This window comes from Doryrhamphus excisus, linkage group LG4 (assembly GCF_037039965.1).
Source record: "Doryrhamphus excisus strain RoL-2023G ecotype Guam linkage group LG4, RoL_Dexc_Guam_v1.1, whole genome shotgun sequence".
NCBI classification, from domain to species: Eukaryota; Metazoa; Chordata; class Actinopteri; order Syngnathiformes; family Syngnathidae; genus Doryrhamphus; species Doryrhamphus excisus.
This window is the reverse complement of record NC_136360.1, coordinates 10294375-10320556: the sequence shown is the minus strand read 5'-3', so window position 1 is coordinate 10320556 and position 26182 is coordinate 10294375. Positions and strand designations below refer to the sequence as shown.

Below are 26182 nucleotides of genomic sequence, written 5' to 3'. Positions count from 1 at the left end.
TGTTTAATCAGCATCTTGATATGCCTCACCTGTGAGGTAGATGAATTGTGCTGAAATGATTAAATGCTCACTAACACAGATTTGGTAACAATATTTAAAAAATAAACGTAAGGCATTTTTATTTTTGTTGATTATATATAATGTATGTGTATAGATCTATATATTATTTCCAACTCACCGATACATGTCGTCCACCACTGCTTGAAGTACATATGAAGGCCATCCTTTGCGGTTCAAAAAGTGTTCGTATCCGTCACTTGGAGGCAAAACTGGAACGTGTGTCCCATCGATACAGCCCAGGATCTGAGGGATGTTAAACTTCTGTTCGAACCGACGTGCGATATCGATCGCTTCCTCCACTGTAGGCACTTTAATAAGGCTGTGTATCACAGAGGAGGTCATTCCCTTGCAGAAGGAGTACACAAACTTCTTCACGGTGGACTCGTGAACGCCAAACTGACTAGCGACAAGTTGGTGTTCCGCAGAACCAGCAAGCTTGTACAGAACAATAGCAACCCTCATCTGAAGCGGTATCGGGGCACGAACCGTGTTGTCCTCCGGACTCAAAACTCCTTCCATTAAGCCACAAAGTTTATCGAATGAAGCTCGCGACATTCGAAAAGTTTCTCTCCATTCGCAGTCAGAAAATTCAGTTAAAACCACTCTCTCCCACCAGTCTTTGCTTCTGACTCGCATCCAGCAATTCCGAGATGTCCTTGATAGTCGAGTGGAAAAAGCATAAGTCGTGTTCATGGCACAAGCGATGAGCGTTCGCTGATGCTGTGTGCTGTGGGATATCACCATAGCCACAAGAGCCATAGTAGTTCTAATGTGTACCAATATTAACGCGTACAACACGTACGCTATGATCTTGAACGCTTCTTCGTTCATGTCTGCAGTGGTTATAGCCACTTTATGACTAGCCGCCAAGATGCCTTGTTTTGACGTGACGTCATAGGTCAACCGGAAATGTTTTGTTATATTCCCACGCATTGAAAGGGTTATAAGCGTCATCTAGTGTTTGGGAGGCGCATAGCGTTTGAACAGAGGCCAATTTAGAAAGAGCGTTCAATTTTGTGTGTTTATTCTTTTTTAATGGTATATTAATGATCCTATGAGTAGCGACAGCGCTCTGTAGTGTTATGTTTTCGTTTCCAATCCACTACTACATTTCAGACTGGTATCGGCGATATTGATACCATTACTTATTTAAATTCACCTAATGTGTCTGGTAAAATTGTATATATCAGTTGTATAAGTGGAGGGTGCGTTTTAGGTAATAATTTGTCATATTTAGTGGTGTTCAATGTCGCCATGTAAAATCGATTATGCTAATGCTAGTTCCTATTGGGTTTTTTTAATAAACTGTAGAATGGAGTTAGCTCTTTTGTTTATATGCATTCACTTCATGTCACAAATAAATTATTTTGTCACATGTAAGCTGTAATTTACATACTATTACTATACTAGTTCTGTATGTTCGGCTATATGATGCTTCAAAGTAAGCAAATTGAACTTAACTGGAGTCTATTGAGAAGCTGTTATCTGCAGAGCTAGCATGTTAGCATTGTGGTTGGCACTTTCCAATTTTTGTCAAATAATTTTGAGTTTGTGGGTTTAAAGATATCATTTCTGTTATTTTACCTCATATTAAAACGTTTCATGAAATACAAGATATATTATTTTGAAAAATGTCCACAGTTTGGGGTGCATTTTGGGTAACATGAATGGTTTTTGACTTGCTAAACACACATATCCATAGATCTATATAGGACAAAATACAATGTGGACAAATGAGTAGTGCTTTTATTATTATTATTATTGTTATTATTATTATTATTACATCATATTCTCGGTGTACATTCAGTAAACAGCAGTGTCAGAGGGCTGTGGAGTCCTGGTCAGCGGGTGGTTCAGTGCAGCCGCAGCGGCTGGTGGATCTTGGGGTCGTTGGCGTCCCCTGCTCAAACTAGCACACACGCAAACACATGCGCCCCTGATGTTGCAGTTAGCTTGTAATGACGCTGCGAAAGGTGCGATTGTCATGCAGTACTAAAAAAACAGGGATTACCTTTCTGCTACTTGTATTCTAAATCTCTTCTCCCATTTCGGGGCTGCAAAAAATGATCATATGATGATAATAAGGGCTACTTTTCTTGATTGAGTGATTTCATAGTCTTACTCGATAGAGAAAGTAGCCTCTGCTCTGGATTCCAGCAGGTCCCTCAAGTTCAGCCTGTGTGGAAATGACCATTTAGTAGGGGTGTCACAAGGCAGTTTACGAGACGAGGCGATGCACAAGATTGCATCTATAAGAATGACACCAGACAAGATTTGAACTTTACTTTGAAAAAAAGTGCAATGAAAAATATATAAGACAAAATACCGCAACTAGTAATTTAATTTGTACTATGATACACACTTCTGCACTCGGTGTGTATGCTACCGGCCATTGACCACCAGTGACCATATGACTGACAAAAGGGCTAATTCCCTTCATGCTGTTGTTCTATGGAGCAAACATGCCAGTGTGCTGAAACCAAGGCACAGACTGAACCCTCTTCCTGCCTGTGTGGAGGCGGGAGATGAAGAAAACAAACATGTTTCAATTATTTATTGATTATCATCCCAGGCCTAGTGCCTGAACAAGAAATCTTGTCATGTTTTAATCTCGCAAGATCTTGTGACAGCTCTAGAATTTAGTGATAAGAAAAAGAAGAATAGAAAATATAGAGACATTCATTCATTCATTTTCTACTGCTTATCCTCACGAGTGTTGCGGGGGTTGGTGGAGCCTATCCCAGCTCTCTATCCCAGTCCAGGCGGGGACTCTACAACTTGGACTGGTCGCCAGCCAATCACAGGGCACATATAGACAAACAACCATTCACACTCACATTCATACCTATGGACAATTTGGAGTCGCCAATTAACCTAGCATGTTTTTGGAATGTGGGAGGAAACCGGAGTACCCGGAGAAATCCCACGCATGCACGGTGAGAACATGCAAACTCCACACAGAGATGGCCAAGGATGGAATTGAACCCATGGCTCCTAGCTGTCCTAGCTCCTGCACGCTAACTACTGTCCACCACACAGCCCATTTAGAGACATAAATAATAATAATAATGTGCACTTCTGTTGTTGTTTTTGCTTCAGTCACAATGGAACGAGAAACAGGAAGTAGGCTGCTACCAAACACACAAAAAAGATACATGACATATATGTCATTATTTGCTGTTTGACTCTAAATAAAACCCTAACCTTTGGATCAAAAACAGTGGCATCATCATATGCCACTCAGCACGTACTATACACGTTATGGTTTCCGTTTCTAAATTATGCTTGTGTTGTGTCGGAATATTTCATGTTGTTGCTTTAGCAGGAGGCTTCACAATCCAAGCCACTCTTTATTGTCAGAGTGCACACTTCTGATTGCACACACAAATTCCACTGTTTGCTCTCCACTGAGGGGCACTCACATACAGTATATTTGATACTTTGTTTGCTTCTGCATCCCACATGCTTAATCGGACATACAAACACTTCGTGCCCTTTTCAGCTCACAACAGTCTTTAATGCAAGTGCTCGGTTGCGTTACCTGCTGTAAAGCATAATTGCGCTGAGCTTGGGAAAGAACAGCTAATGTGAAACAACATTACTGTACCCAAACGCAGGAAGAGGCAAACAACCATTGACAATCTTCTGCATGAATGTGGTACACAACACAATACAGTGCACCAGCACGAGAGAATGTAGTATTTAGTATCGCTGTTTGTGTGTGATGGTATTGTTTCATAAAGTAGAAGGGTGTGTTGGTGTTACATACTCGAACTGACAGTCCTCTCTCGCTTCGGGTATGCCGATGAGAAACCAGATGCAGGAGAGGCTGTATAGGGCTCTGTTCAAAACACAAACATAAAAACAAATACCTTGGGAAAACATAGGAAAGAAACCCTTTAGCCTTTCTCTAACAAAATAAAGAAATGTAGACTCAATTTTTTAAAATAAATTTTTTGGAAAACATGTTTTCATCAAGTATATGCATTATAATGCCAATACATTGTATCAAAAGCATCCATCCATCCATTTTCTATACCGCTTATCCTCACGAGTGTCGTGGGTGTGCTGGAGCCTATCCCAGCTGTCTTTGGACGAGAAGCGGGGTACACCCTGGACTGGTCGCCAGCCAATCACAGAACACATATAGACAAACCATTCACACTCACATTCATACCTATGGACAATTTGGAGTCACCGATTAATCTAGCATGTTTTTGGAATGTGGGAGGTAACCGGAGTACCCGGAGAAAACCCACGCATGCACGGGGAGAACATGCAAACTCCACACAGAGATGGCCAAGGATGGAATTGTACCCGGGTATCCTAGCTGTGAGGCTTGTGTGCTAACCACTCAACGCCGTGCAGCCCATTATTCCTTAATAGGTAGGCTTAATATGTAGCGAGCAACACTGTCTGTGAGCGTGCACCATTTTGTTTATATTGACTTAGCCCACCCAATGCCACACTAAGCATGGGTTGTCAGGACAAAGGGACTATACGGCAAAACTCTCCACAAACCCCAGGCTTTGTGCGCAAGATGCACCTTGACAAATCCTAACATCCGCAATCAGACTTAATTGGTCCTGCAAAAGTGGTTATCGACTCACTTTGTCAAGTCCGGTTTTCGGCTTTGTGCTAAGTGGGCTTTTACATGAAAGGGGGTGTTTGACGTCATATTATTCTACTTCTGCTGAAAAGTGAAGCGATCCCAGCTAGTGTATTTTACAAAAAATGAGTACATAATTATTATGGAGCATCATGAGGAGTTCCCAAAACATTATGACTGTTAAAAACAACATTGTTGCTGCCAATACAGCGAGATAGGACTCCTGGCATGCCAGAATGCAATGTGTGAATGCACAAGTTAACGCTGATTATTCACTCATTCATTTTCTACTACTTTTCCTCACGTGGGCGTGCTGGAGCCAGCTGTCTTCAGGCGAGAGGCGAGGTACACCCTGGACTAGTCGCCAGCCAATCACAGGGCACATATACTAGACAACCATTCATACTCATATTCATACTTATGGACAATTTGGAGTCGCCAATTAACGTGGCATGTTTTTGGAATGAGGGATTAATGAGGGTGGAATCAAACTCGGGTCTCCTAGCTGTGTGGCCACCACTCGTCCACATTGATTATTATTATTCATTTATCAACGCTCAACATTACACAACTTTGACTATTAACACTTATCAATTTAAAAAATAAATACAATCAATTTTAATGTTATGGTTTCATGACATATTTGAATCTGCTTTTGTGACAAGGTTTTGCGTGTGACGTGTTTGTGGTGACTTTTTAAAATGTTTTCCTTTTTATAATAAAACAAGTGTTTATTGTAATATAAGAAGACTAACTCAGGCTGAGTACTCATGCAAAGTACTCATGTGGCCTTTACATCTGCTAACATTAATATTTCATATTGCATATTTTTTCTGGTGCTCAGGTGAGCATAATATCTAGTCTATTCCCTCGGCTTATACATAGAAAATATCATGAAGGAATGCTCTTTTTTTCAATATTTTTTTCCATGACCGCTCGGGAACCTCATACTGATGCCATCTCCGAATGAGTCAAACAGTGTCACTTTCATAGCCCACTTTTAGATGAAAGTCTGTACATAACCTTAACTTTGGCTATGAGCTCTTACCGTTTTGTTATTTCCTCGCCCTTTAAGCTCCTGATGAAAAAAGAAAAGCACTTTACACGGCTTTTTTTTACACTGAACAGAAAAATTTGGTTCACCTTTGACTTCTGAACCAGCATCAGGATGCAAATTTCCCCCAAGACGTCAGACACCTGGAAAAAAAACATGATGTGAACTGTGTCCATCTTTGCCAGCCTATGAATACGTACCTCGCTGAGGGCGAACCTGAGGTCTGCGGAGAAAAAAGAGGAGCAAGCGGTGTCCATCTGAATGTATAGCATCCCAGCAGACGATGAGCAGTAGGAACCGGAACACAGAAGAAGATGAAAAAATGAAGAAGAGACACCAGGATGAGAAGACAAGATGGCGCATACCTGGCTGAGAAGCTGCCTCTGATCCGCTGTGGCCTGCTGAAGCACTGCTGGAGCGCCTGAAGAACCAAATGTAGGCATTAAACCTAAAGTCTGATGACAATAATGCCCTGATGATGAAGAGCTTCTCCCGTTGTGTTTTGCAGATGATTGCCGTGAGCATCCATTAGCTACATGAAAAGCTCTTACTTTAGAACATGCACTTATGTTGACGTGCGATTAGCGATCCTGCTGGAGATACTTTAGGCAAAATACGCAATACTCTAAATACTCCACCGCTGCTACCCATGTTGATGAAGCAGTGCGGCTGATGAGCAAAAACATGTCATGGAACGCAGTTGACAGCCCGCCGCCAACGCAAAGATCACTTTGACACCAGAGGAGCGTGTCACGCAAAGAGGTCACACATCACTGATTTCATCAGAATCAGAATCAGAAATGTATTGCCACGTATGATCTTACACATACTAGGAATTTGTTGTGGTGAAGTTGGTGCATCTATTAAAAATGAAAATACAAACACATCCAATACAAACACATGGATAGATAGATGGAATTATCTATGGATGGATATGGAGTAGGATGTTGAATGGGTGAATAGGTGGTAAATGACGACTCCATGGATGGTGGATGATGGAGGAATAAATGGGGAATCATATGGATGAGTGGGTTTACCAATCAGATGGCTGAATAAATGCATGGATGAATGAATGAATCAGATGGATGGTGGAAATGTAAATAGATGATCAATGGAGCTGTTTTATCGGATTAATGGTAGATGGATTGATGATAGGCCATGCTCGTTTTCCTTGGCAAACTCATACATTTGATCCTTTTTTTCCCATACATTTTCCTGTATTTCAACTCATCAAAAAACCCTCTTGTTGATGTTATCCAACAAGAGTAATATGTGAGGACAATAGTGCAGCTCACTGGCAGTGGCCAGTTAACACCTTTAATTGTAACTACCAGGAATGGCCTCTGGAATTTTTGGGATTCTTTGTTGGGATTTTATTGTTGTAACTTGTACCCCATATGGTGCCCCTGATTGTAAAAGTTTACCTGGAATAATTATAAAAAAGTGCCGTAAAAAAATCACAAGATAATATTATAAATTCATATAAATTTATATTCTGTTTGTTTCTTTCTTTCTGCTTTTTTCCTGATTTTGAAGTCGCCACAGTGGATCAGTAATGATATCACGCTAAAAATGTTATAACAGACCACTTCAAAAACTGAATTGAAATGACAGGCTACTGTCTCATCAGTGTAACATTACTGACACCTAGTGTAAATGTATCTGAATGGCTTGTTTTAGTTCATGTAACCAGTTCTATGATTGACGATACTTGATTTATGCCAGAAATAACTGAAACCTTCTTAAATATTCATATTTTTTAATAATCCCCTGTAGTCAACCACGAAACAGTGCTGATTTATTAATGAATATATTCTGAAAAAACATGTTGAAGCACAAAGTTTCAAAGCACAAAGTGGCAAGGGACGACTATAAATAAACAAAGAATTTGGGATGAACAATAAAACGTGTAAATATAAACGTCCCTCTTTGTTTCCATCCTCGAAAACCTCCTACAAATTTTTCACAATCAATTAAAACACATAAAAATGCGCCAACCATTACCTGACGGTAACTAGGAGGTGAACAACAATACCGCCTTTAAGCTAAACCCATGAATCACAACTCAGAACCCAATACTGTATTGTACAGTACTTCTTTTGCTACAATATCATAAGAAAACAGACGAAAGGAGGAAAACTATTTTATTATCCCCCATTGTCCTTGCGTCTCTGGTCAAAATCAAGGCAAAACAAGGCAAGTTTATTTATAGAGCACAATTTCCATACAAGGTAATTCAAAGTGCAAATAAATGTGCTTGCAATGGCTAGTTTTGGTTTAAATTTGAGCTATGACCACCTACGTTGACATCAGTCAGCCTTATAGTTGATGTTGGTCCATCCATCCATCTATACCGCTTATCCTCACGAGGGTCGCGGGTATGCTGGAGCCTATCCCAGCTGTCTTTGGGCGAGAGGCAGGGTAAACCCGAGACTGGTCGCCAGCCAATCACAGGGCACATGGACAAAAATCCATTCACACTCACATTCATACCTATGGACAATTTGGAGTCATCAATTAACCTAACATGTTTTTGGAATGTGAGAGGAAACCGGAGTACCCGGAGAAAACCCACACACAGGGAGAACATGCAAACTCCACACAGAGATGCCCAAACGGGGATTTGAACCTTTTTGCTAGTCATTTGTGGATTAGAGCACAAGCGTTTGACTATTTTTTAGACATACTTAATTTGGGGCTTTTATTAGCAGTATATGCATTAATGATCAAAATGATGACAAAATTAAGAAATATGGGAATATTTCAGCCTGTGAAGTAAATCTATTATATACTGTAAGTTTGGCTTTTTGAATTAAACTGCTGAAAAAGGTGAAAATAAATAAATAAATAAAAATGTCAATCAAGAATTAAAACGACAAAAAAACATGCATACCACGACCATAAACTAACAATTGTGACTAATATACAAATATGTGCACATGTACGTAGTTTCATTGTTGGACCACTCTAAAAAAAATAACCAACATTTTATTTAAAGTTAATTGAAAGAATATGTATTCCACCATCAACAGTAAGACATTATTTCAAAGATCTTATAAAGTAAGAAATTATTTTAAGTTTTAGAACAAAAACAGGTTTATTAAATAGACTTACTGTGGCAGAGTGGGGCGACGAGAACTAGCAAAGTTGCGAGACTGATGGCGACCAAGCTGAGTGGACTCATACCTCCTCCACTCAACTTCACCAAGCTGCTGCTGGAGGCTCCGCGCCGCACCAAAGAGTTCTGGATATGGCTCTGATTCTGGTTCATCATTTTCCCTCTCCCTCTGCCCGTGTATGTATATTTGAGAGTTGGGAGTCTGGAGTCAGATAAATATGAAGGCGCGTCGCTGGACTGCGTCATTGGAGACCCATGCGTGGAAGGAGATGGGATTGGACCAGGAGGGTGTGTTGGGCGTGAAGAAGAAGGAGGTATGTCTTCATGGCATCGCGAGTGACACAACATTAGGTACACCGGTATTAATATCATAACGATGTTTATCATTGTACTTAGAGTTTGCAGTACTGCATCACACGGACTTTAAAAACAAGAGTAAACATATTGTTAAATAAGTGTAGTATTGGGTGGTATCAATCACAAATAAACATAGTGTGATGGTATCAGTGACCCTCTGCCACTATTTTTGAAATCATATTTCAAAATACACTACTTACTGTACACTTTTATTTGTGCTCACAAATAAAACTTTTTCTACACGCACAGAAAAGACCTTTCACTCTTAAAATTGTTCATGAAGTGACAATTAATCATTCATGTGGCATATCAAGATAGATAGATTGTCGCACAGGTTGGCCACAATAAAAGGCCACTCCAAAATGTGCGGTTTAACTGTATGGCTCAGGGGGGGCAGTATCTGGTGTGACTACCATTTGCCTGAAAACTATGTAAAGCTATTCATTCATTTATTCATTTTCTACCGCTTATCCTCACGAGGGTCACGGGGGTGCTGGAGCCTATCCCAGCTGTCTTCAGACAAGGGGCGGAGTACACCCTGGACTGGTCGCCAGCCAATCACAGGGCACATATAGACAAACAACCATTCACACTCACATTCATACCTATGGACAATTTGGAGTCGCCAATTAACCTAGCATTTCTCTTTGTTCTATTCTCTTCTTAGAGTTTCTAAGACCTTGTTTTAAACCTAGGTTTTGCTTCTCTAGGCTATTTTTCTTTTGTGCGCAAGGGTGTAAAAGGGCTCTTTTCATAGTAAAGGTTGCCGACCCCTGGATTCTACTTTTGAAAATGAAATGCTAATATCCTGTCCACGCTAGTGTTGCTGGAAACACATCTCTTTTGGGTACTAGTACTTGAAAGGAATTACACTGATTAGCCATACATCAAACTCTTTCACTTGTGTGCACTACTTCAGTATTCAGTATTGTAGTATCAAATCACAACGGAGGTTTAACAGCTGATAACAACTGAGAAATCCAAATTTGGGGTTGCGATAGTTGATAATCTTAATAATATTTGTTAATCTTGTGAGGTTTTTTTTCCACCTGTATACATAATTTCCCCAATCTCCTGTACTGATGTCTGTATTCAGTAGAGTGCAATGTGAAGAAAAAAGACACACGTCTGTTTTTTTTTATTTTAATGCAGTAGCAATGAACAGGAAATGGCTGAATGTACAGTATTTTAGGTCTCATATGTGTTACGGATTCCAGATCAGCAACAATGGCGCACTTCCAAGGAGTTCCACACCCTAGTCATCCTCCCACGCTCAACCACACACATCCTCAGGGAGGGACAAAGAAGTCCTAATGACAACTGCTGGATATAGAACTTACATCAGTGGAATCAAGACATGACAACAGTTTGTTCCAGTGTCTTGATCCCACTCCCCTTGAGGGCCCCGGGGTTCTTTGGAGGTAATGAAATGTCATGACCTTCAAAAGAGTTGATTATGACTGGGACTTGCATGCACTGTTGGTTTATTTGAGTCAAAACCCAGAGGTGCTCAGGGGGATATTACATTGGCAAGTCGAGATGAAAATACAGTGGTCCCTCGTTTAAAGCGGTTAATTGGTTCCAAACCTGACCGGAGATGAGCCCGCCCTGTGGACACACCCACCAGTTTGTAAAAAGCTAACAAAAAGGCTACGCTACACATCTGTCCCAGACATGGGGAGCTGTAACATGTCATTGTTTTAGCTCTCCAAACAAGAAGAAAGCAAGTCACATCCTCCTAAAAAGGCCGTCAATCAGTCAAAGTAGGGCATGCATGAGTTTCCATATTATAGGACATTAAAGCACATGAAGCAGAGCAGCACCTCATCTCCATTGTGAATGTTAAAATGGAATTTGCCACCTCCTGTGTCAATTTGAGGGGAACTCTAATAATCTATCTGAAGATGAAGCCCATCTTGGACCCACGTTATACAATATTATATAATACTAATGTTATTATTGCTGCTAATAATGGACTAATAATGGACTCATTTTCACATTGACTGATTGTACTCCAGGCACACAAATTCATTTAGACTCATTTTACATGAGCTGTGTTGCAGTATTATGTTACGTTGTAGGAATTATAATTTTTTCATTACAGTGGATCCATGCACATTCCCAATTCCAGCTATTCATTCCAGGTCTTACAGTCACTGTGATGAAGGCTACATTCATTCAGAAGATGTTTTAATGAGCGCCAAATGTAATGACGATATGGCCATTGTAATGTCGCTCCTAGGGGCTGACTCAAAAAAATACTCTGTGTTTTATGTATTTCAAGAAAAGCCTGCATTTCAGCGTAGTTAAATCAGTGAAATACTACTGGAATTATTTAATTTATTCCCATAATATAGTGGGAAATATTTTCATCTCATTGCAGTACCACTTTTGTAATCATATTTTTAAAATCTTATCTTTTCACTTTACAATTCTTTTATAAATGTTGTTTTTGTAATTATGACCTTTTTTCCATCATATTTTGACTTTATTCGCATAATATTACATCTTTTTGCACTCTGATTGTCCCATAAATTACATCTTAAAAATATATCTTTATTATTTTAGTTACTAAAATGAAATATTTTTCCCTTGTAATAATATGAGTTTATTCTTGTAAAATCGCAACCTTTTTCTTGTTAGGATACAGCATTTTCTCTAAATTTTTCACTTTATTCTTGTAAAACATCTTCTGTTTTTCTCAATCTCTACTGTTTCTTTCTTTGTAATAATTTTCCAAATATTTAAACTTTTTTTTCTAATAGTTAAACTCTCTTCTTTATTTGCATAAAATTACTTTTCCCCCGAACTAAGTTTCCAAAAATTACAACATCTTTATTTTGTTTCTCATAATATTTCACCATTTTTTCAAAAAAAGAAAAAAACAACACCATTTTCTTTAATATATTTCAGTGTTGTGCTACTAAAATGACTTTATTTTTCTTCATAATATGACTTTACTCTTTTAAATAAGGTAATGAGAACCCCTTCTCTGACTTTTCTGACATATATCCACAACAAATCCATGGACAACAACGCCCTATCTGTTTGTATCCCACTTTTGCTCATCACTGTACACGCTCTTAGGCGCTCTTTTCAGGTCACACACTTGAAATTACATGATTGCTTTAAAACAAAATCCTGCGCACAACCAAGCTCCCGAACGAGCAAAGAGCTCTGCATGAGCCATTGCTCACGTAATCATCCACCGCTATCGTGCTTATACTTCCCTTTTGGAGGACCACCGCGCATTTCTTTATGTGCAATTTGGAGAGCGGCGAGTGAAGGCCTCACCTTGGGATGAGGTTATTCAAGTAGGGCATTCACACTAACAATTTTCCCCATCTTGCGTAGGAACCAGTCAGGGGGTCACACACTGTATGCAATTGGCAGAGGCCTACTTCAATATGGATATGTTTGAAGAGGTGCTCTGTTTGCTACCTTCAAGCATAAAAAAGTGCAACGTGAGATTTCCCAGTTAATTTGTTAACTTTCATGAGAAAGTGACTGCCTTTGAAACACCTGGTCATTTATTAACAAGTATATTGCACAACACAGCAACAACAGAACCAATGTTGTAATAGCTGCAAGCAGCATTAATAGCACTGATGAGTTCATCGTAAACAACAGTCCTGGGATGTGTAACACGCATGAGTTTCACACCCCCAGCTGAGTAGCCGTAGTAACATTTTAAAGCGCATCCAGAGGTAGATAAAGTTGCTAGACGCTGACCAATCATGATATTTCAAATGCAGCTCCTGCCATCTTGCGGTGTTCATAAAAAAAACAACATTGAAGTTTGCGACGCTGCCATCAGCAGTTGTTAACACAAATGTTTTCTGACGCAGAAGCTTTTGTTTTGACCACTCAAACCAGAACAGAGTTGTTAATTAGAACATTTACACTAATTAATGTGATAGGTCTTCTCACCTGTATTTTGGTGCAGATGTAAAAATGTATTTCCCCTTTTGCGCATTAGTGCCACCTTCAGGACAGGAGTTCAAAAGTGGGCTGCACAGCTGTTTCCAGTGGGTCGTGGGTTTTTGCCTGGTAAAAGAAAAATAATAATATAATGACCCAATGTCTGTTAATGCATCTCACGTTGTTGTCTGCGTCTTAGCACTGCAGCTCAAGTGTTGAAAACAGTCTCTCCAAGATATATGAGAAGTATGAATCGAAAAAATTGTTTCACCATTTGTCATTGAGGAGTGATGAAGGGTCCCGCAGCCAGTTGAGAACCACTGCTTTAAAGAAGGATAGAAGTTGATTTGTTAGTCAGTCTTTGGAAATGTGTGCATAGGTTAAGGTGTAGTATTTTCATAGCCATTTTGCTGCAGATACAATGCGAATCCATCGATGTACTATTTTCCCTTTTTACCATATACGTAGCTTGCAATGAGGCCAAGCAGATTGGAGCTTGCTGTGTGTGGCTGTTCATACCCACTTTGTACATTACATGAGTGGAACATTTATGATGCCTCGGAGGAGGTCTCTTTTCTACTGAGTGCTATTCTAGTTTACATCTCCTTCATTAAATAGCCAGCCCTTCAAAACAGTGAAACTAGGAAGATGAATTCAGTCTGTATACATGCAAATGTGTTCACCTGCATACATATTCCGTGATACAATCTGCAGCCCTACTAAAGGGCTGCACAAAATGCCATCCAGATAGAAAAGTTGTGATTCTGACCGAAATTAGAAAGGCTATTCTGGCGTTCATCACCAGTGTGAATGTCAAATGTAGATTACACAGATGTAATCTGCTTCCACTGATGCTGCAGAGCTGCTCTGAAAAGCCCCTTTTGTTTTCCAGACGTACCTGCACATCATCCTCGGCTCTTGTCAAGACCAGGTTGGGGTGGGCTACCTAGCGGCCGCATAGCAGTTCCCAAAACAGAAAACCTCTAGCACCTGATGCTGAGTGTTGTGATGCAGCGATGTCACTCACCCTGTGGGACCTACATTGTATCTTAATAAGTAAACAACTGCTGTAATCAGGCCAATTTGGGGGTTTTGTTGTATTAGGCGTGAGCAAAGGTGGGCTGACATCAGCCCTGTCAACCTTTTGACATTCAAAAATTAAAGAGGGGGAACGGCACATGTGAATCATGAGTATGTGATACATGTGGCAAAACAAAAGCGCAATGGAAAGAAACAGTCACATTGACCCAAACACATACATTATGACATCTCTTATATCCATTTAAGAGATAAGTTGGAGTAACAGCTGAGAGGAAAATGAGGAATGGAAGGAAACATTCATTCATTCATTCATTCCTTTTCTATACAGCTTATCCTCACGAGGGTCTGAATGTATGCTCGAGCCTATCCCAGCTGTGTTTGAGGCGAGAGGTTGTGGTACACCCTAGACTGGACTCCAGCCAAACAGGGCACATATAGACAAACAACCATTTGTACTCACATTCATACCTATGAACAATTTGGAGTCAATTAACCTAGCATGTTTTTGGAATGTGGGAAACCAGAGTACAAGCTGCAGCTACGAAACACAGTGAAGGCTGTAGTGGACCAAACCATTTCAAGAAGCTATAGGAGGGTGGTCAGTCAATATGGAAGATGACAATGTGGATATTTAACTGTTATTACAAAATATTACAGATTTTTAAATATCATATTCTGACTAAAAAACGCAATCAAAATTTGTTGAGTTCCCTGTCTCTCATGAGCCATTGGCTGAGACTCAAGTAAAGGCAAGCCGCACAGAAAATGAATGAATGTGCTGTGTATTTTAATTCTTAGATTTGGCTGTTGCGTGTAGCAACAGCGCCCCCGTTGGTTTCAAGCTTAAATGCTGATGACTGTCGTGGTCACGTGACTAAGTTTCTTACAGACCAGGAAGTGGGAAGGCGGTGCTTGCTTATTGAAGAGGTCTAGTGGTGGTTCTATGCTACACTGAAACAAGGTAATGGCTCTTTATTTGTTTAATTAATCCTTGTCAAATGTAGACGTTCGTATGGGAAGCTGATTAATGTTGTGTTATTGTCGCGGTGGTTTTGATTAAAGAACGAGGAGTCGTTAGTGCGTGCAAGCTAGTATTAGCATTGAGCTAGTGAGGATGTTGTCAATGCATTTCGAGATGCCCTTTTACTTGTCCTAAGCGAACTTTGGGCTTCTACGGTCGCGTTTTCACGTCTCTCATATAGATATAAACCCAAGTTCTGACCCTGTTGTCGTCTGGAGGCATAAACGCCGACATTGCTCATCTTTAGTACTGTCATTCCACCTCAGAGACAAGTGGATTTTAAATGACACAATAAAGCGTTAATATGCACTTGAACATTTTCTCCATGATTTCTTACTGTGAATGTTCTTTTTGCTGTTTTATGTGTTTGTGTTGTCATCAGCAGCAGTTAAGCTAAAATATTTAGTAAAGTTGCATGTATGTATCCATGAATAATGAATGTTTTTCTCTTCTGTCTGACAGCATCCACCATGACGGCCATCAAGCACGCTCTCCAGAGGGACATCTTCACGCCCAACGACGAGCGTCTGCTCGGCATTGTGAACGTGTGCAAGGCAGGAAAGAAGAAGAAGAACTGCTTTTTGTGTGCGACGGGTATGTGGATCATAACAAAAAGTGGAACATTTACAACCTTTGTAAACATGAACCAGAAAGGTTGACTCTCTACTGAAATCTGCTTTTTACTTTGTATTCGTTTTGTTGTAGTTACTACAGAGCGGCCCGTGCAGGTTAAAGTAGTCAAGGTGAAGAAATCTGACAAAGGGGACTTTTACAAACGACAGCTGACATGGGAGCTTCGTGACCTGACGGAAGTGGACGCCAAAGATGCAAGCAAGGTCAGAGAAGTGACACCACCTATGCTTGAAAGCGAACATCAACATATAATACATGAACCTTGAAAGACTTACCTTAAAAACTGGTAACTGGTCCATGCCTACTGAGCAGTTCCTGTTTGTTCCTTTGCATCTATTACAACATTGATTCTGTTTCAGCTCTGTCTCAATAAAGGTCCAGCCTTTCCACTTTCTCATGCACTCTAAATCATTGTAATATTCATTCATTCATTCATTTTCTACCGCTTTTCCTCACGAGGGTCGCGGGGGTGCTGGAGCCTATCCCAGCTGTCTTTGGGCAAGAAGCGTGGTACACCCTGGACTGGTCGCCAGCTAATCACAGGGCACATATAGACAAACAACCATTCACACTCACATTCATACCTATGGACAATTTGGAGTCGCCAATTAACTTAGAATGTTTTTGGAATGTGGGAGGAAACCGGAGTACCCCGAGAAAACCCACGCATGCACAGAGATGGCAGAGTGTGGAATTGAACCCTGGTCTCCTAGCTGTGAGGTCTGCGCGCTAACCACTCGACTGCCGTGCCGCCATTGTAATGTTAAGTTATGTTAATGTTAAATAGTTATTTTATTTATTTTTTCTTTTTTTGCTCAGGAAAATCCTGAATTTGACCTTCATTTTGAGAAGGTCTACCGCTGGGTGGCTAGCAGCACTGCAGAGAAGAACTCATTTATCTCCTGCATCTGGAAGCTGAACCAGCGCTACTTGAGGAAGAAGGTGGAGTTTGTCAATGTCAGTTCCCAGCTGCTGGAAGGTGTGCACTCGCCTCTTATTCTCTTTGTCTGATTTGCTGTGTTGTGTTGATTTATAAAAAGGCATGTTTCTGGACTGAGCCGTCAAAGCTCTTCTCTGAATTTTGCGTTATGCTATGGCTTTTAAATATCTTCTCACTTTTCTCTCTTAAACTTTCTCTGGCCAGAACTTCCTAAAGCGGAAGGTTGGTAGGACTTAACTCCCCCACTCCCCCCTCCCTACTGTTCCCGCCTTTTCATTGTTCTTCATGGCATCAAACCATTGCCCTCATTATTAGACACTCACCTCCATAACTCCTTGCCACTTAATAACAATGGTTATATGCATTAACTCATACACGTCTAGACCACAACATGTTTGTTTCATAATTGTCTATGTATTTTAACCAAACACTGTTATCAATATTAGGATTTAACAGACTTTAAAACCTTTAATACTGAACATTTTTATATTGTTTTTGTAGTACTTGAATGCGGTTTTTTTCCCCCCAATTCTGTTTTTTCCATTTTAATTTTCTAAAATTATTATTTTTTCTTTTTGCAGTTATTTTATAACTATAGATTGTGTGTTTACTTGTCTCGGTGAATAAAAGTAATTTAATATACATGCAAAAATTCTTAAACGTAATTATGCAATACATCATTGGACAATTTTGCCCAATTTTTTTGTAACATTTCATCGCTATAGATTTTTTTTAAGCCACTCTTATTGACAGAATGTGAGCAGGAAGCCGGAAGTATAGTGTGTGTTGAAAATGTATTTTGACTGTTGCGATAGCTTGCTGGGTACCCCTTCTATTTGTCTTTTGGTCCTGTCGTCTATTTCCTAAAACTCAACTTTGGAACACACACAGGTGCACCAAACTAAGCTAACCCACCTGGTTTACACTGACCATTGCTGTATGTTAGCTCACGTTCATGCTGAGTGTTTTCTTACTTCAGCAGTGGGTTGGTTAGTGTTTGTGAGGACGTGCTGCTATGAATGAGCAGTCTACTGGGAAATTATTTCCCCACACAAAAAATCCTTCTCACAATTACAGCATTTTCAGGTTTAACAGTCGATTATGTTTTTAATCTACAGTAGATTACGTTTTTAATCTACAATTGAGTGCGCGATTCCGAAATTATATGGCCCTATGAGTGTTGTATTGTCATCACTGCTGGTAAATGACCAACTTGTGGTGAATGAGTTTGTTTTTATAACACCATTATTGTAAAACTGAAGACAAAAATATCATGAGGTCAGTCACCTCCCTGTCACTGAATGTCTTCACCCGTCCATAAAACACCTCCGTTTATATTGAACTCAACAGAATATTTGCCAATGTTTTGCATGTTTCCTCTCTTTTTTTGTTTTTTTTTTTAGAGTCTGTGCCCAGTGGTGAGAGCCAGAGTGTTGCCGGTGGTGACGAGGATGCTCTGGATGACTACCAAGAGTTAAGTGCCCGTGAGGAACAAGACATTGAGAGCATGATGGAGATGTGCGACTATGCCATCTCTAACGCCGAAGCCTTTGCAGAGCAGCTCTCCAGGGAGCTGCAGGTGCTGGATGGGGTGAGTGGAGCAATCAGGTAAACTCAGTGTTTGCATTCGTCCTGGAACACCTGGAAAATGATTGACCCTTTTTGAAGTCATGCAAAATGAGAAAATGGTCAAATGTCGTAGAAACCTTGAAGTTATCATGGATAAATAATGTATCCTTCCTATGCCTTGTGTATGAAAACGGTTTCACATGCATGTCTGTTGTCATGTTATCTTCTGGGCAACATTAAGACACAGTGCTTCTCTGCTTTGAGCTGGCACAGAGCCCCTGTGATGCTACCTGCTGAACAAATTAGCATTTCTGCAGTACAGTCAGAAAAGCACATGTGTTCTGTGCTCATCCTTGACTTTACAGGCCAATATCCAGTCCATCATGGCATCAGAGAAACAGGTCAACATCTTGATGCAACTGCTGGACGAGGCACTGGGTGAGGTGGACACCATTGAAGGCAAGCTGAGCAGCTACGAGGAGATGCTGCAAAGTGTCAAAGAGCAGATGGACCAGATCTCGCAGAGCAACCGCCTTATCCAAATCAGCAACACCAACAACGGCAAACTGCTAGACGAGATACAATTCCTAGTGGTGAGGAATACTTTTTGATTGATGCTAAATTCAGTTGCGGGTGGGCAATTTGGTACCAAGATGACTAAACCTAAACTAAACCCACATGTTCCCTTCTATGCATCTGTTTATGCTTTCTAGTCGTCAGCAGCCATACAATGTTATTATAGCCTAATCACTCTCTAATCTTTTTGTAAATAAAGCAGCTGTGACTAACTATGCAACACAGTGACATGTGTGGATACCCTCATGGAGTTGATGCTAATTGCAGTGTCGCACCATGTTGCTTGGCAACGGTGTCATCTCTCCTGTCGCAGCACAACATGGACCTCTCTAAGGGACACATCAGAGCCCTGCAAGATGGTGACCTGACCTCCCCAAAAGGCATCGAGGCTTGCATCAATGCCGCCGAAGCCCTGTTGCAGTGCATGAATGTAGCACTGCTTCCAGGTATGCTTTTTGGACTTGCCACAAATGAAGAAAATAAATATGAGATGGATAATTCACAAAAATGAGCATATGTCCCGCATTTCACCAAGCATTTTTATTACGGTGTAGTTTCTCAAGGGCCAATACTAGAAAGGAAACTTAAGTGGAGTTTGTGTACAGCTTGTAGTATTCTCTGAGGTTGTCTTAGAAGACGTTTGCCTCTCGCACAACATAAGGAGTCCAAACACACCTGCCAGATTAAGAAATTGAAGAAGTGTGTTTACTTGTTTCTAGAGGGCAGTAAAGCTATGCTGCTTTACAAGTTGTACACTGACTACTCAAAAGTTTACTGTATAAAAGTTTCATTTACAGGTATATAGTATTGGCCATTTAGAAGTTACAATAAAATAGTTGCTGAAATATTAAAGGAGTACTGACATTTGTTTTGCTTGCATAGGCCATGACAAGCTGATGGCAGTGAAACAGCAGCAGCACCTGTTCACAGAGCTGAGAGACACATTTGCTCGCCGTCTCACCAACCACCTCAACAATGTGTTTGTGCACCAGGTAAATTTTTTAAAATATTTTCTCAAAAGTAATATTAATATCTTATCTTATATTGTAGCAAACATTAGGATGCCCAGTGGGATGCATTGTGGTCCCTGAATATCTAGTTTATTACTTTTACCTAAAATTAATTGAAATGTTCCCTTGTGGGACGAATAAATTCCTCTTTCTCTCTTTTGGCTTCATATTTTTTTAAATGTTAGCCCTTTCTTGTAGGTAATTGCAGTCACTAAGACATTAGAGGCAGTTGTCAGTATAATACACTGCATTTCTACACCACTGCAAACTCCAACACACAGACTTGTGTACTTGTATTGGATCTCATTAGATAACATATGGTAAGTTACAGAAGTGACTAGCATCAGTGTTGTTGATGTTTAAGGCCTCCATTATCTCGCTCTCTGGTTCTGGACTTCCTGTTTGGTGCTGACTGACTCGGTCTCCTGGACTGTCCTTTTTCCTTCCTTCCTGTTATGGATTGTCAATGTGGCTTCCTTTTGAATCATCCCACACTCTTGCTCTGTCTCTGTCAGTTCAACCACTTCAGTCACTTCAAAATGACCATCCCTCACTTCTATAGGTCCTCCTGTCTTTCACTTCCAGTGAGTACCCTCACCGTACCCCCTTCGCTCCCCTGCCTTAGCTCAAGTCTTAACCCCCTCCAGGCAATCCAGGCCTTCCTCCAGTACGAACTGCTATTGCTTGGGATTTGTCTCTAACCATCTAATAGCCCCTCAGCTCCAACATGGAGTGTCCTTGTCCCTCCTCCTCGTTCTGCAAGTCACTGACTGCTAATATGGAATTGCTTTTGTCTTCAAAAAGGCTCAGGCATGCATTGTGGTGTTGCAGTTGAAGGACAACACGACGCATACAATGGGGGTTTACTTAAAATAAAGAAGTGTTGCAGTGTGATTTTACTAATACTTGATGTGTGTTATTTGATGTAGTCCTAATGGTCAGATGTCCCTCTGCGATTCAGGGCCACGACCAGAGCTCCACCCTGTCCCAGCACACCGCTGAACTGACCCTGCCCAAACACAGCCCCCTCCACCGGGACCTTCTGCGCTACGCCAAGCTCATGGAGTGGCTGAAGAACACCCACAGGGAGAAGTACGAGGGCCTGTCAAGGGTCAGTGTGCTCACCTCAGTGGTCAAGAACCCTTTTTTAATAAACCCTGTTGACCTACAAATATTTAAATCAACATATCCAATCCACATACTGCGCTGTTTTTTGGTTTGTGTGAACAAGTAAAGTGGTGTAAAGGTGGAATCATGTTTTGTTTTCAGACCTATGTGGACTACATGAGTCGACTGTATGAGCGAGAAATCAAAGACTTCTTTGAGATTGCCAAAATAAAAATGGCGGGAACGAGCAAGGAGGCTAAGGGCAAATTTGGTAAGGCGTTGAATGCATTTAATGAAATATGAAGTGTCTTATTGTCATGTTGAGTTTCTTTTCAAATTGTTTGAAGCACTTGTCTGATAGGGCTGTCACATTAATTGCGTTATTGACTCATTTTGTGACATTTGACTTCAGACTTGTACCTGTGGAGCATAATTAAGTGTTAAGCTTAGTAAAGCTTGTGTCAACAATATATTTCCCCTGTCTGTACATACTACTTTCATTAACCAGTTGTGATTATCAATGCCTTGCCATGTTAAATGTCTAATATATAAATTGAGCTCTGCTTACGGCACTTCATGTTAAATGGAAAAAAAAAAAAACAGAAAAGGGATATGTTGTCCAAAGGTTGGGAGTCACTGCAGTGCACTTCAGCTTGTTGTCCATCTAACACTGCACCGCCTCCTGTGCTGCATGTACTGCACTAAGCCTAACCTCTCTCTGTCTTTGATGCCTGCCCTTTCTAACTGGCTGCAGCCACACTTCCACGGAAAGAGAGTGCACTCAAACAGGAGACAGAAAGTAAGTGAAAGAAGAAGTCATTGTCACACACTTTACTCCATAACTACACTCAAAACCACCCCAGAATAATCTGAAGCCGCTTGCCTTTATGCTTATGTTACATCTTCATAGTAACCACTGAACGCAGCATTCTGACAAATGGGATAAATATAATTAATATTAATGGGAGTTTTTATATGTACTCTGTATGGAGTAATGAACACAATATATTTTGCAATCAGGCCTCCATGGCAGCTCAGGGAAGCTGACAGGTTCCACATCCAGCCTGAACAAGCTGACTGTGCAAGGCTCCAACAGTCGCCGTTCCCAGTCGTCCTCGTTGCTCGACATGGGCAACATGTCAGCCTCCGACCTGGATGTGGCCGACCGCACCAAATTTGACAAGGTAGCCCACCACACAGGAGATCTGATGTTGTTGTGTGTGTACTGGTCATGAACTGGAATGGACGCCGTGTTTGTTTGCAGATCTTTGAGCAGGTTCTCAGCGAACTGGAGCCTCTGTGCCTCGCAGAACAAGACTTTATCAGCAAGTTCTTCAAGCTGCAGCAGCAGCACCCAACTGTATCGCCGCCTCTCGCTCAGGTATCTCAGTGTTCTTATGTTACATAGTCTTGCCCCTCTGGGAAGAAGGGTTTCACGAATACTATCAATCATAACTGTGTAGCATTTTATAACTCAAAGCACCGGTGCTGATCATCGTCACAGTTTTATTTGGAACTTCTTGACAACATGCTTGCATGTTGCTCTTTTTGCAGTACAGTACAGTGTTTTGTTTTGTTTTTTTGGAGAGGAAAACTTCACCTTGAAAGGGTGGTATACAATTTTGCTGTTTGAATTGCAGACCTCCCAACATGTACACATTTTTTGTACATGGCACACATTTTCACCCTTGCATACGCTTGAATGCTTCGCTGCTATCAGGTATGCGTTTTGTGGTTTACAGGTTCTGCTTTTTTTGTTTGGATTTTCAACAACAAGTTGTGTTTACACTTGCGAGACAAAGACATGTTTACAAATTGAGCTATAGCCGTGTCTCATTCAACTCTCTTCATTTAAGTGAGAATGATATTGATTCTGCATGTTATTGTTAACCGTGGTTAGCTTGTTTTTTTTGTTTTTTTTTAAACAGCTAATAATGTGTGTTTTTTCAAGGTTTGGTACAGATTATTTGCATGATATTATTTGCATGAGGTATAACATATTCTATAACGTATTCTATCGGAGGTTCCACTCCAACGTAAAGGTTCATCTCTAGCATCTCCTGGTGCCGAATGAAGCACGTCCTTGTTCTTTCTGTCTTTATGAAAACATAAACTAGTGAAGCAATAACAGACACTGGCGTGCTTTCATCACTCAGAGATGTCAGCGAATGTCTTCTAAGATTTGTCATGTTTTATTTCTACTGTCCTGTCAGCCGGAGGCAGAGGAATCGGATGGCAGCACGCCGTCAAGAATGCCTCCCCAGGCAGATCATAGACACTCCTTGTCATCTGAGTGAGTTTGCCGTTAGGTTCAATGCTAAATGTCTCCTGTCGTCACACTTCTGTCGCTCACGCTTCCCCATTTCGTCTCTTGTCTGCCAAAGCAAAGACGTGGTGCGGCTGATGATGAACAAAATTTTCCAGAGCATAGAGACGGAGCTCAACAGCCTCATCGCTCTGGGGGACAAGATTGACAGCTTTCACTCGCTGTACATGCTAGTGAAGATGAGTCACCACGTGTGGACGGCCGAGAACGTGGACCCGGCCTCTTACCTCAGCACCACGCTGGGAAACGTCTTGGTTACCGTTAAGAGGAACTTTGACAAATGCATTGTGAGTATAAGTCCTGAGAGAACCTTATTCCTAAGACCAGGGTTCCAGTTTTGTGTGAATCTCTTTAATTAACAAAGTGACATCAGGTTTCAGTCGCAGTGCCAGAATTTATACTGTTTAAGTCCTCACAGTCTGTATCTGTGGATTATCAAAGTAACACAGTTAGAGTAACTATCAGTTATGCAAGGCCTTAACAATAATATTTTTTTTTCCATGCCCACCTTTCTGTAAAAAGTGTCTTCGGCTCACAGAAAAAGTGGGGTTTTCGGCTCCCAGGAAGCTGCAATTTTTTTTGTTGCTTAAATTGATTTGTGACCAAATTACATATGTGTATAATTTAACATGATGTTTGTGTTATTTATATGGATTTATATGCTCAACGTGGAACAGACTGTGACAAAGGTCCATCTCAATTCGACAAAAAATGGCTTATCAATGATTGTGTATATTATTTTTAAATTGATTACCCAAACACAGTTCGCTGCTCACAGTTTTATGAAGAAGTACAGAAGTTCAAAGGAAATTATTCATTCATTCATTTTCTACCGCTTAGCCTCACGAGGGTCGCGGGGGTGCTGGACCTAGCCCAGCTGTCTATTCATCATTTGCAAAATGTTGTTTTGACATTGTTTTATGAAAAGCCATTGTGTCTTAAAGTTAAATATCTTACTTCTGCTAAAAGTGATGCAGAAGGAGCAGTAGAGCTGTAATATATGGTTGAGATCGAACATATGACTGATTCAATAACAGAATGTGTATTTCCTCTTCACAGTCTGGTCAGATTAGACAAATGGAGGAGGTGAAGATTTCCAAGAAAAGCAAGGTGGGTATTCTGCCTTTTGTCACCGGCTTTGAAGAGTTTGCAGAGCTTGCTGAAACCATCTTCCGGAATGCGGAACGCCGAGGGGACTTGGATAAAGCTTACGTCAAACTTATCAGGGCAGTTTTTATGAACGGTGAGAACAACAGCGACTGCCGCACTTTTTTTTTTTTTTAGTGGAGGCTCTGATAATGCATTGTCTTCATCAGTGGAGAAGGTGGCTAGTGAAAGCCAGAAGACACCACGGGATGTTGTGATGATGGAGAACTTTCACCACATCTTTTCCACGCTGTCCCGACTGAAGATCTCCTGCCTGGATGCAGAGAGGCGAGATGCCAAGTATAAGTACACTGACCACCTGCAGTCTTATGTCATCAACTCCTTGGGCCAACCTCTGGAGAAACTCAACGTAGGGAGAAATATCGCGCACAAAAAAAAGCATTTTGCAAGCAGTGGTTGATTATTATGGCTCCATTGCAGCATTTCTTCGAGGGAGTTGAAGCCCGTGTGGCCCAGGGCATCCGTGAGGAGGAGGTGAGCTACCAGCTGGCCTTTAACAAGCAAGAATTACGCAAAGTCATCAAAGAATACCCTGGCAAAGAGGTGAAAAAGGGACTGGATAACCTTTACAAGAAGGTTGACAAACATTTGTGTGAAGAAGAAAGTCTCCTACAGGTGAGATATTGTCAATACTTTATAAAGTCTTTTTAAAGTGACCGTTATTTATTTTTATTTTTTTTCACTGTGCTCTCCCATCAGGTGGTGTGGCACTCCACACAAGACGAGTTCATCCGCCAATACAAACACTTTGAAGATTTAATTGGCAGATGTTATCCTGGATCTGGAATCACTATGGAGTTCACCATTCAGGACATGCTGGAGTATTTCTCTAGTATCGCCCAGTCTCATTAATTTAGCCCTGCTGCCATCCAAGCTGACAAGAACAATGACTCCCTACTGCCACATGCTGGCTGAACATACAGCCGTCAGTTTATTCATTTCAGAGTTTTGCGCACATGTCTTATTAATTCTTAATAAAACTGCACTCCCATCTCAACTTTCTATTTTTTAACTCTTTAATTGTTGATGGAAGTTGTAACTGTATCATTAGTACCCACCTGAACGAAATCTTAAACCGGGAGAATTTTACAAGGATTGACATTTTACACTGGTAGATTGTAACCGGATTTTAAATAGAAGAAATGAGAGCAAGCGGCAAAAAATAGACTGTTGGCATTTTATTGAATACCCTTCTCTAACAGATGGTGTCTTGTGGTTAGTCCATCCATCCATTCTTTTTCTATGCTGCTTATCCTCAAAGGGGCACAGGGGTGCGCTGGAGCCTATCCCAGCTGACTTTGGGCGAGAGGCGGGGTACACCCGCTGCATTCCAAGAGGCCTTGGCGTGTGCAGTGAACAATCCTGCCACATTCAAAGATGTTAGAAGCACAGGAAGCATCCAGGAGTTTGTGGTAATGCTGGTGCAAAATCTGAATACTGTACTAGTATACAGTTTATATACTTTTAATGCTTATCTATGGCTGTGGGACACCGAAGCGAACACGGGCGACGCTGGTGAACACAAACAACATGAACACTTGTGATGGGAATTTCGGCTATTTGAAGAGGGAGTTGTTTCATTTGGCTCGATTTCACTAGAAGAATCGACACTTTCGGCTCGCAACCGGCTCTTCAGATTGTCTTGTGTTGCTAAAATTGATTTCTCACCAAAA

The 26182-nt window shown here is 40.9% G+C and overlaps 2 protein-coding genes across 8 annotated transcripts; one reads left to right on the top strand and one right to left on the bottom strand.

The window, feature by feature from the left end:
* Nucleotides 1-1834: 1834 nt before the first annotated feature.
* nmu (neuromedin U) lies at nucleotides 1835-9003 on the bottom strand. 4 transcript variants are annotated; one of them, XM_058073709.2, is made up of 9 exons: nucleotides 8838-9003; nucleotides 6089-6144; nucleotides 5924-5980; nucleotides 5813-5866; nucleotides 5718-5747; nucleotides 3830-3901; nucleotides 2183-2236; nucleotides 2072-2114; nucleotides 1835-1969 (listed from the first exon to the last, which is right to left on the bottom strand). In XM_058073709.2, exons 1-8 carry the CDS (start codon nucleotides 8995-8997, stop codon nucleotides 2079-2081), a joined length of 519 nt encoding a protein of 172 aa, XP_057929692.2. In that variant the 5' UTR covers nucleotides 8998-9003; the 3' UTR covers nucleotides 1835-1969; nucleotides 2072-2078. The 4 variants fall into 4 exon arrangements, with proteins under 4 accessions (XP_057929692.2, XP_078646017.1, XP_057929693.2 ...); XM_078789891.1 differs by having other exon boundaries at nucleotides 5813-5980; XM_058073710.2 differs by lacking the exon at nucleotides 3830-3901.
* A 6036-nt stretch (nucleotides 9004-15039) lies between these two features.
* Nucleotides 15040-25853, top strand: exoc1 (exocyst complex component 1). Of its 4 annotated transcripts, XM_058074238.2 has the most exons (20): nucleotides 15040-15121; nucleotides 15644-15775; nucleotides 15887-16017; nucleotides 16634-16793; nucleotides 16959-16976; nucleotides 18158-18345; nucleotides 18689-18916; nucleotides 19213-19345; nucleotides 19782-19891; nucleotides 20871-21020; nucleotides 21179-21287; nucleotides 21771-21815; nucleotides 22037-22200; nucleotides 22281-22397; nucleotides 23230-23309; nucleotides 23401-23629; nucleotides 24402-24585; nucleotides 24659-24858; nucleotides 24930-25124; nucleotides 25209-25852. In XM_058074238.2, the coding sequence occupies exons 2-20, from the start codon at nucleotides 15652-15654 to the stop codon at nucleotides 25359-25361; spliced, it is 2718 nt and encodes a 905-aa protein (XP_057930221.1). In that variant the 5' UTR covers nucleotides 15040-15121; nucleotides 15644-15651; the 3' UTR covers nucleotides 25362-25852. The 4 variants fall into 4 exon arrangements, with proteins under 4 accessions (XP_057930221.1, XP_057930223.1, XP_057930222.1 ...); XM_058074240.2 differs by lacking the exon at nucleotides 21771-21815 and having other exon boundaries at nucleotides 25209-25853; XM_058074239.2 differs by lacking the exon at nucleotides 16959-16976 and having other exon boundaries at nucleotides 25209-25851.
* The last annotated feature ends 329 nt before the right edge of the window (nucleotides 25854-26182 follow it).

What these genes read in the sequence shown, in the direction of transcription:
- nmu (XM_078789891.1), bottom strand. Translation starts at nt 8,997, where the DNA reads ATGATGAACCAGAATCAGAGCCATATCCAGAACTCTTTGGTGCGGCGC. An exon ending in CGTCGCCCCACTCTGCCACA is followed by an intron (nt 6,145 to 8,837) that starts GTAAGTCTATTT and finishes TTGGTTCTTCAG; the next exon opens with GCGCTCCAGCAGTGCTTCAG. An exon ending in TGCTGGTTCAGAAGTCAAAG is followed by an intron (nt 5,748 to 5,812) that starts GTGAACCAAATT and finishes TTTTTTCATCAG; the next exon opens with GAGCTTAAAGGGCGAGGAAA.
- exoc1 (XM_058074238.2), top strand. Translation starts at nt 15,652, where the DNA reads ATGACGGCCATCAAGCACGCTCTCCAGAGGGACATCTTCACGCCCAAC. An exon ending in ACTCAAACAGGAGACAGAAA is followed by an intron (nt 21,816 to 22,036) that starts GTAAGTGAAAGA and finishes TTTTGCAATCAG; the next exon opens with GCCTCCATGGCAGCTCAGGG. An exon ending in TATCGCCGCCTCTCGCTCAG is followed by an intron (nt 22,398 to 23,229) that starts GTATCTCAGTGT and finishes CTGTCCTGTCAG; the next exon opens with CCGGAGGCAGAGGAATCGGA.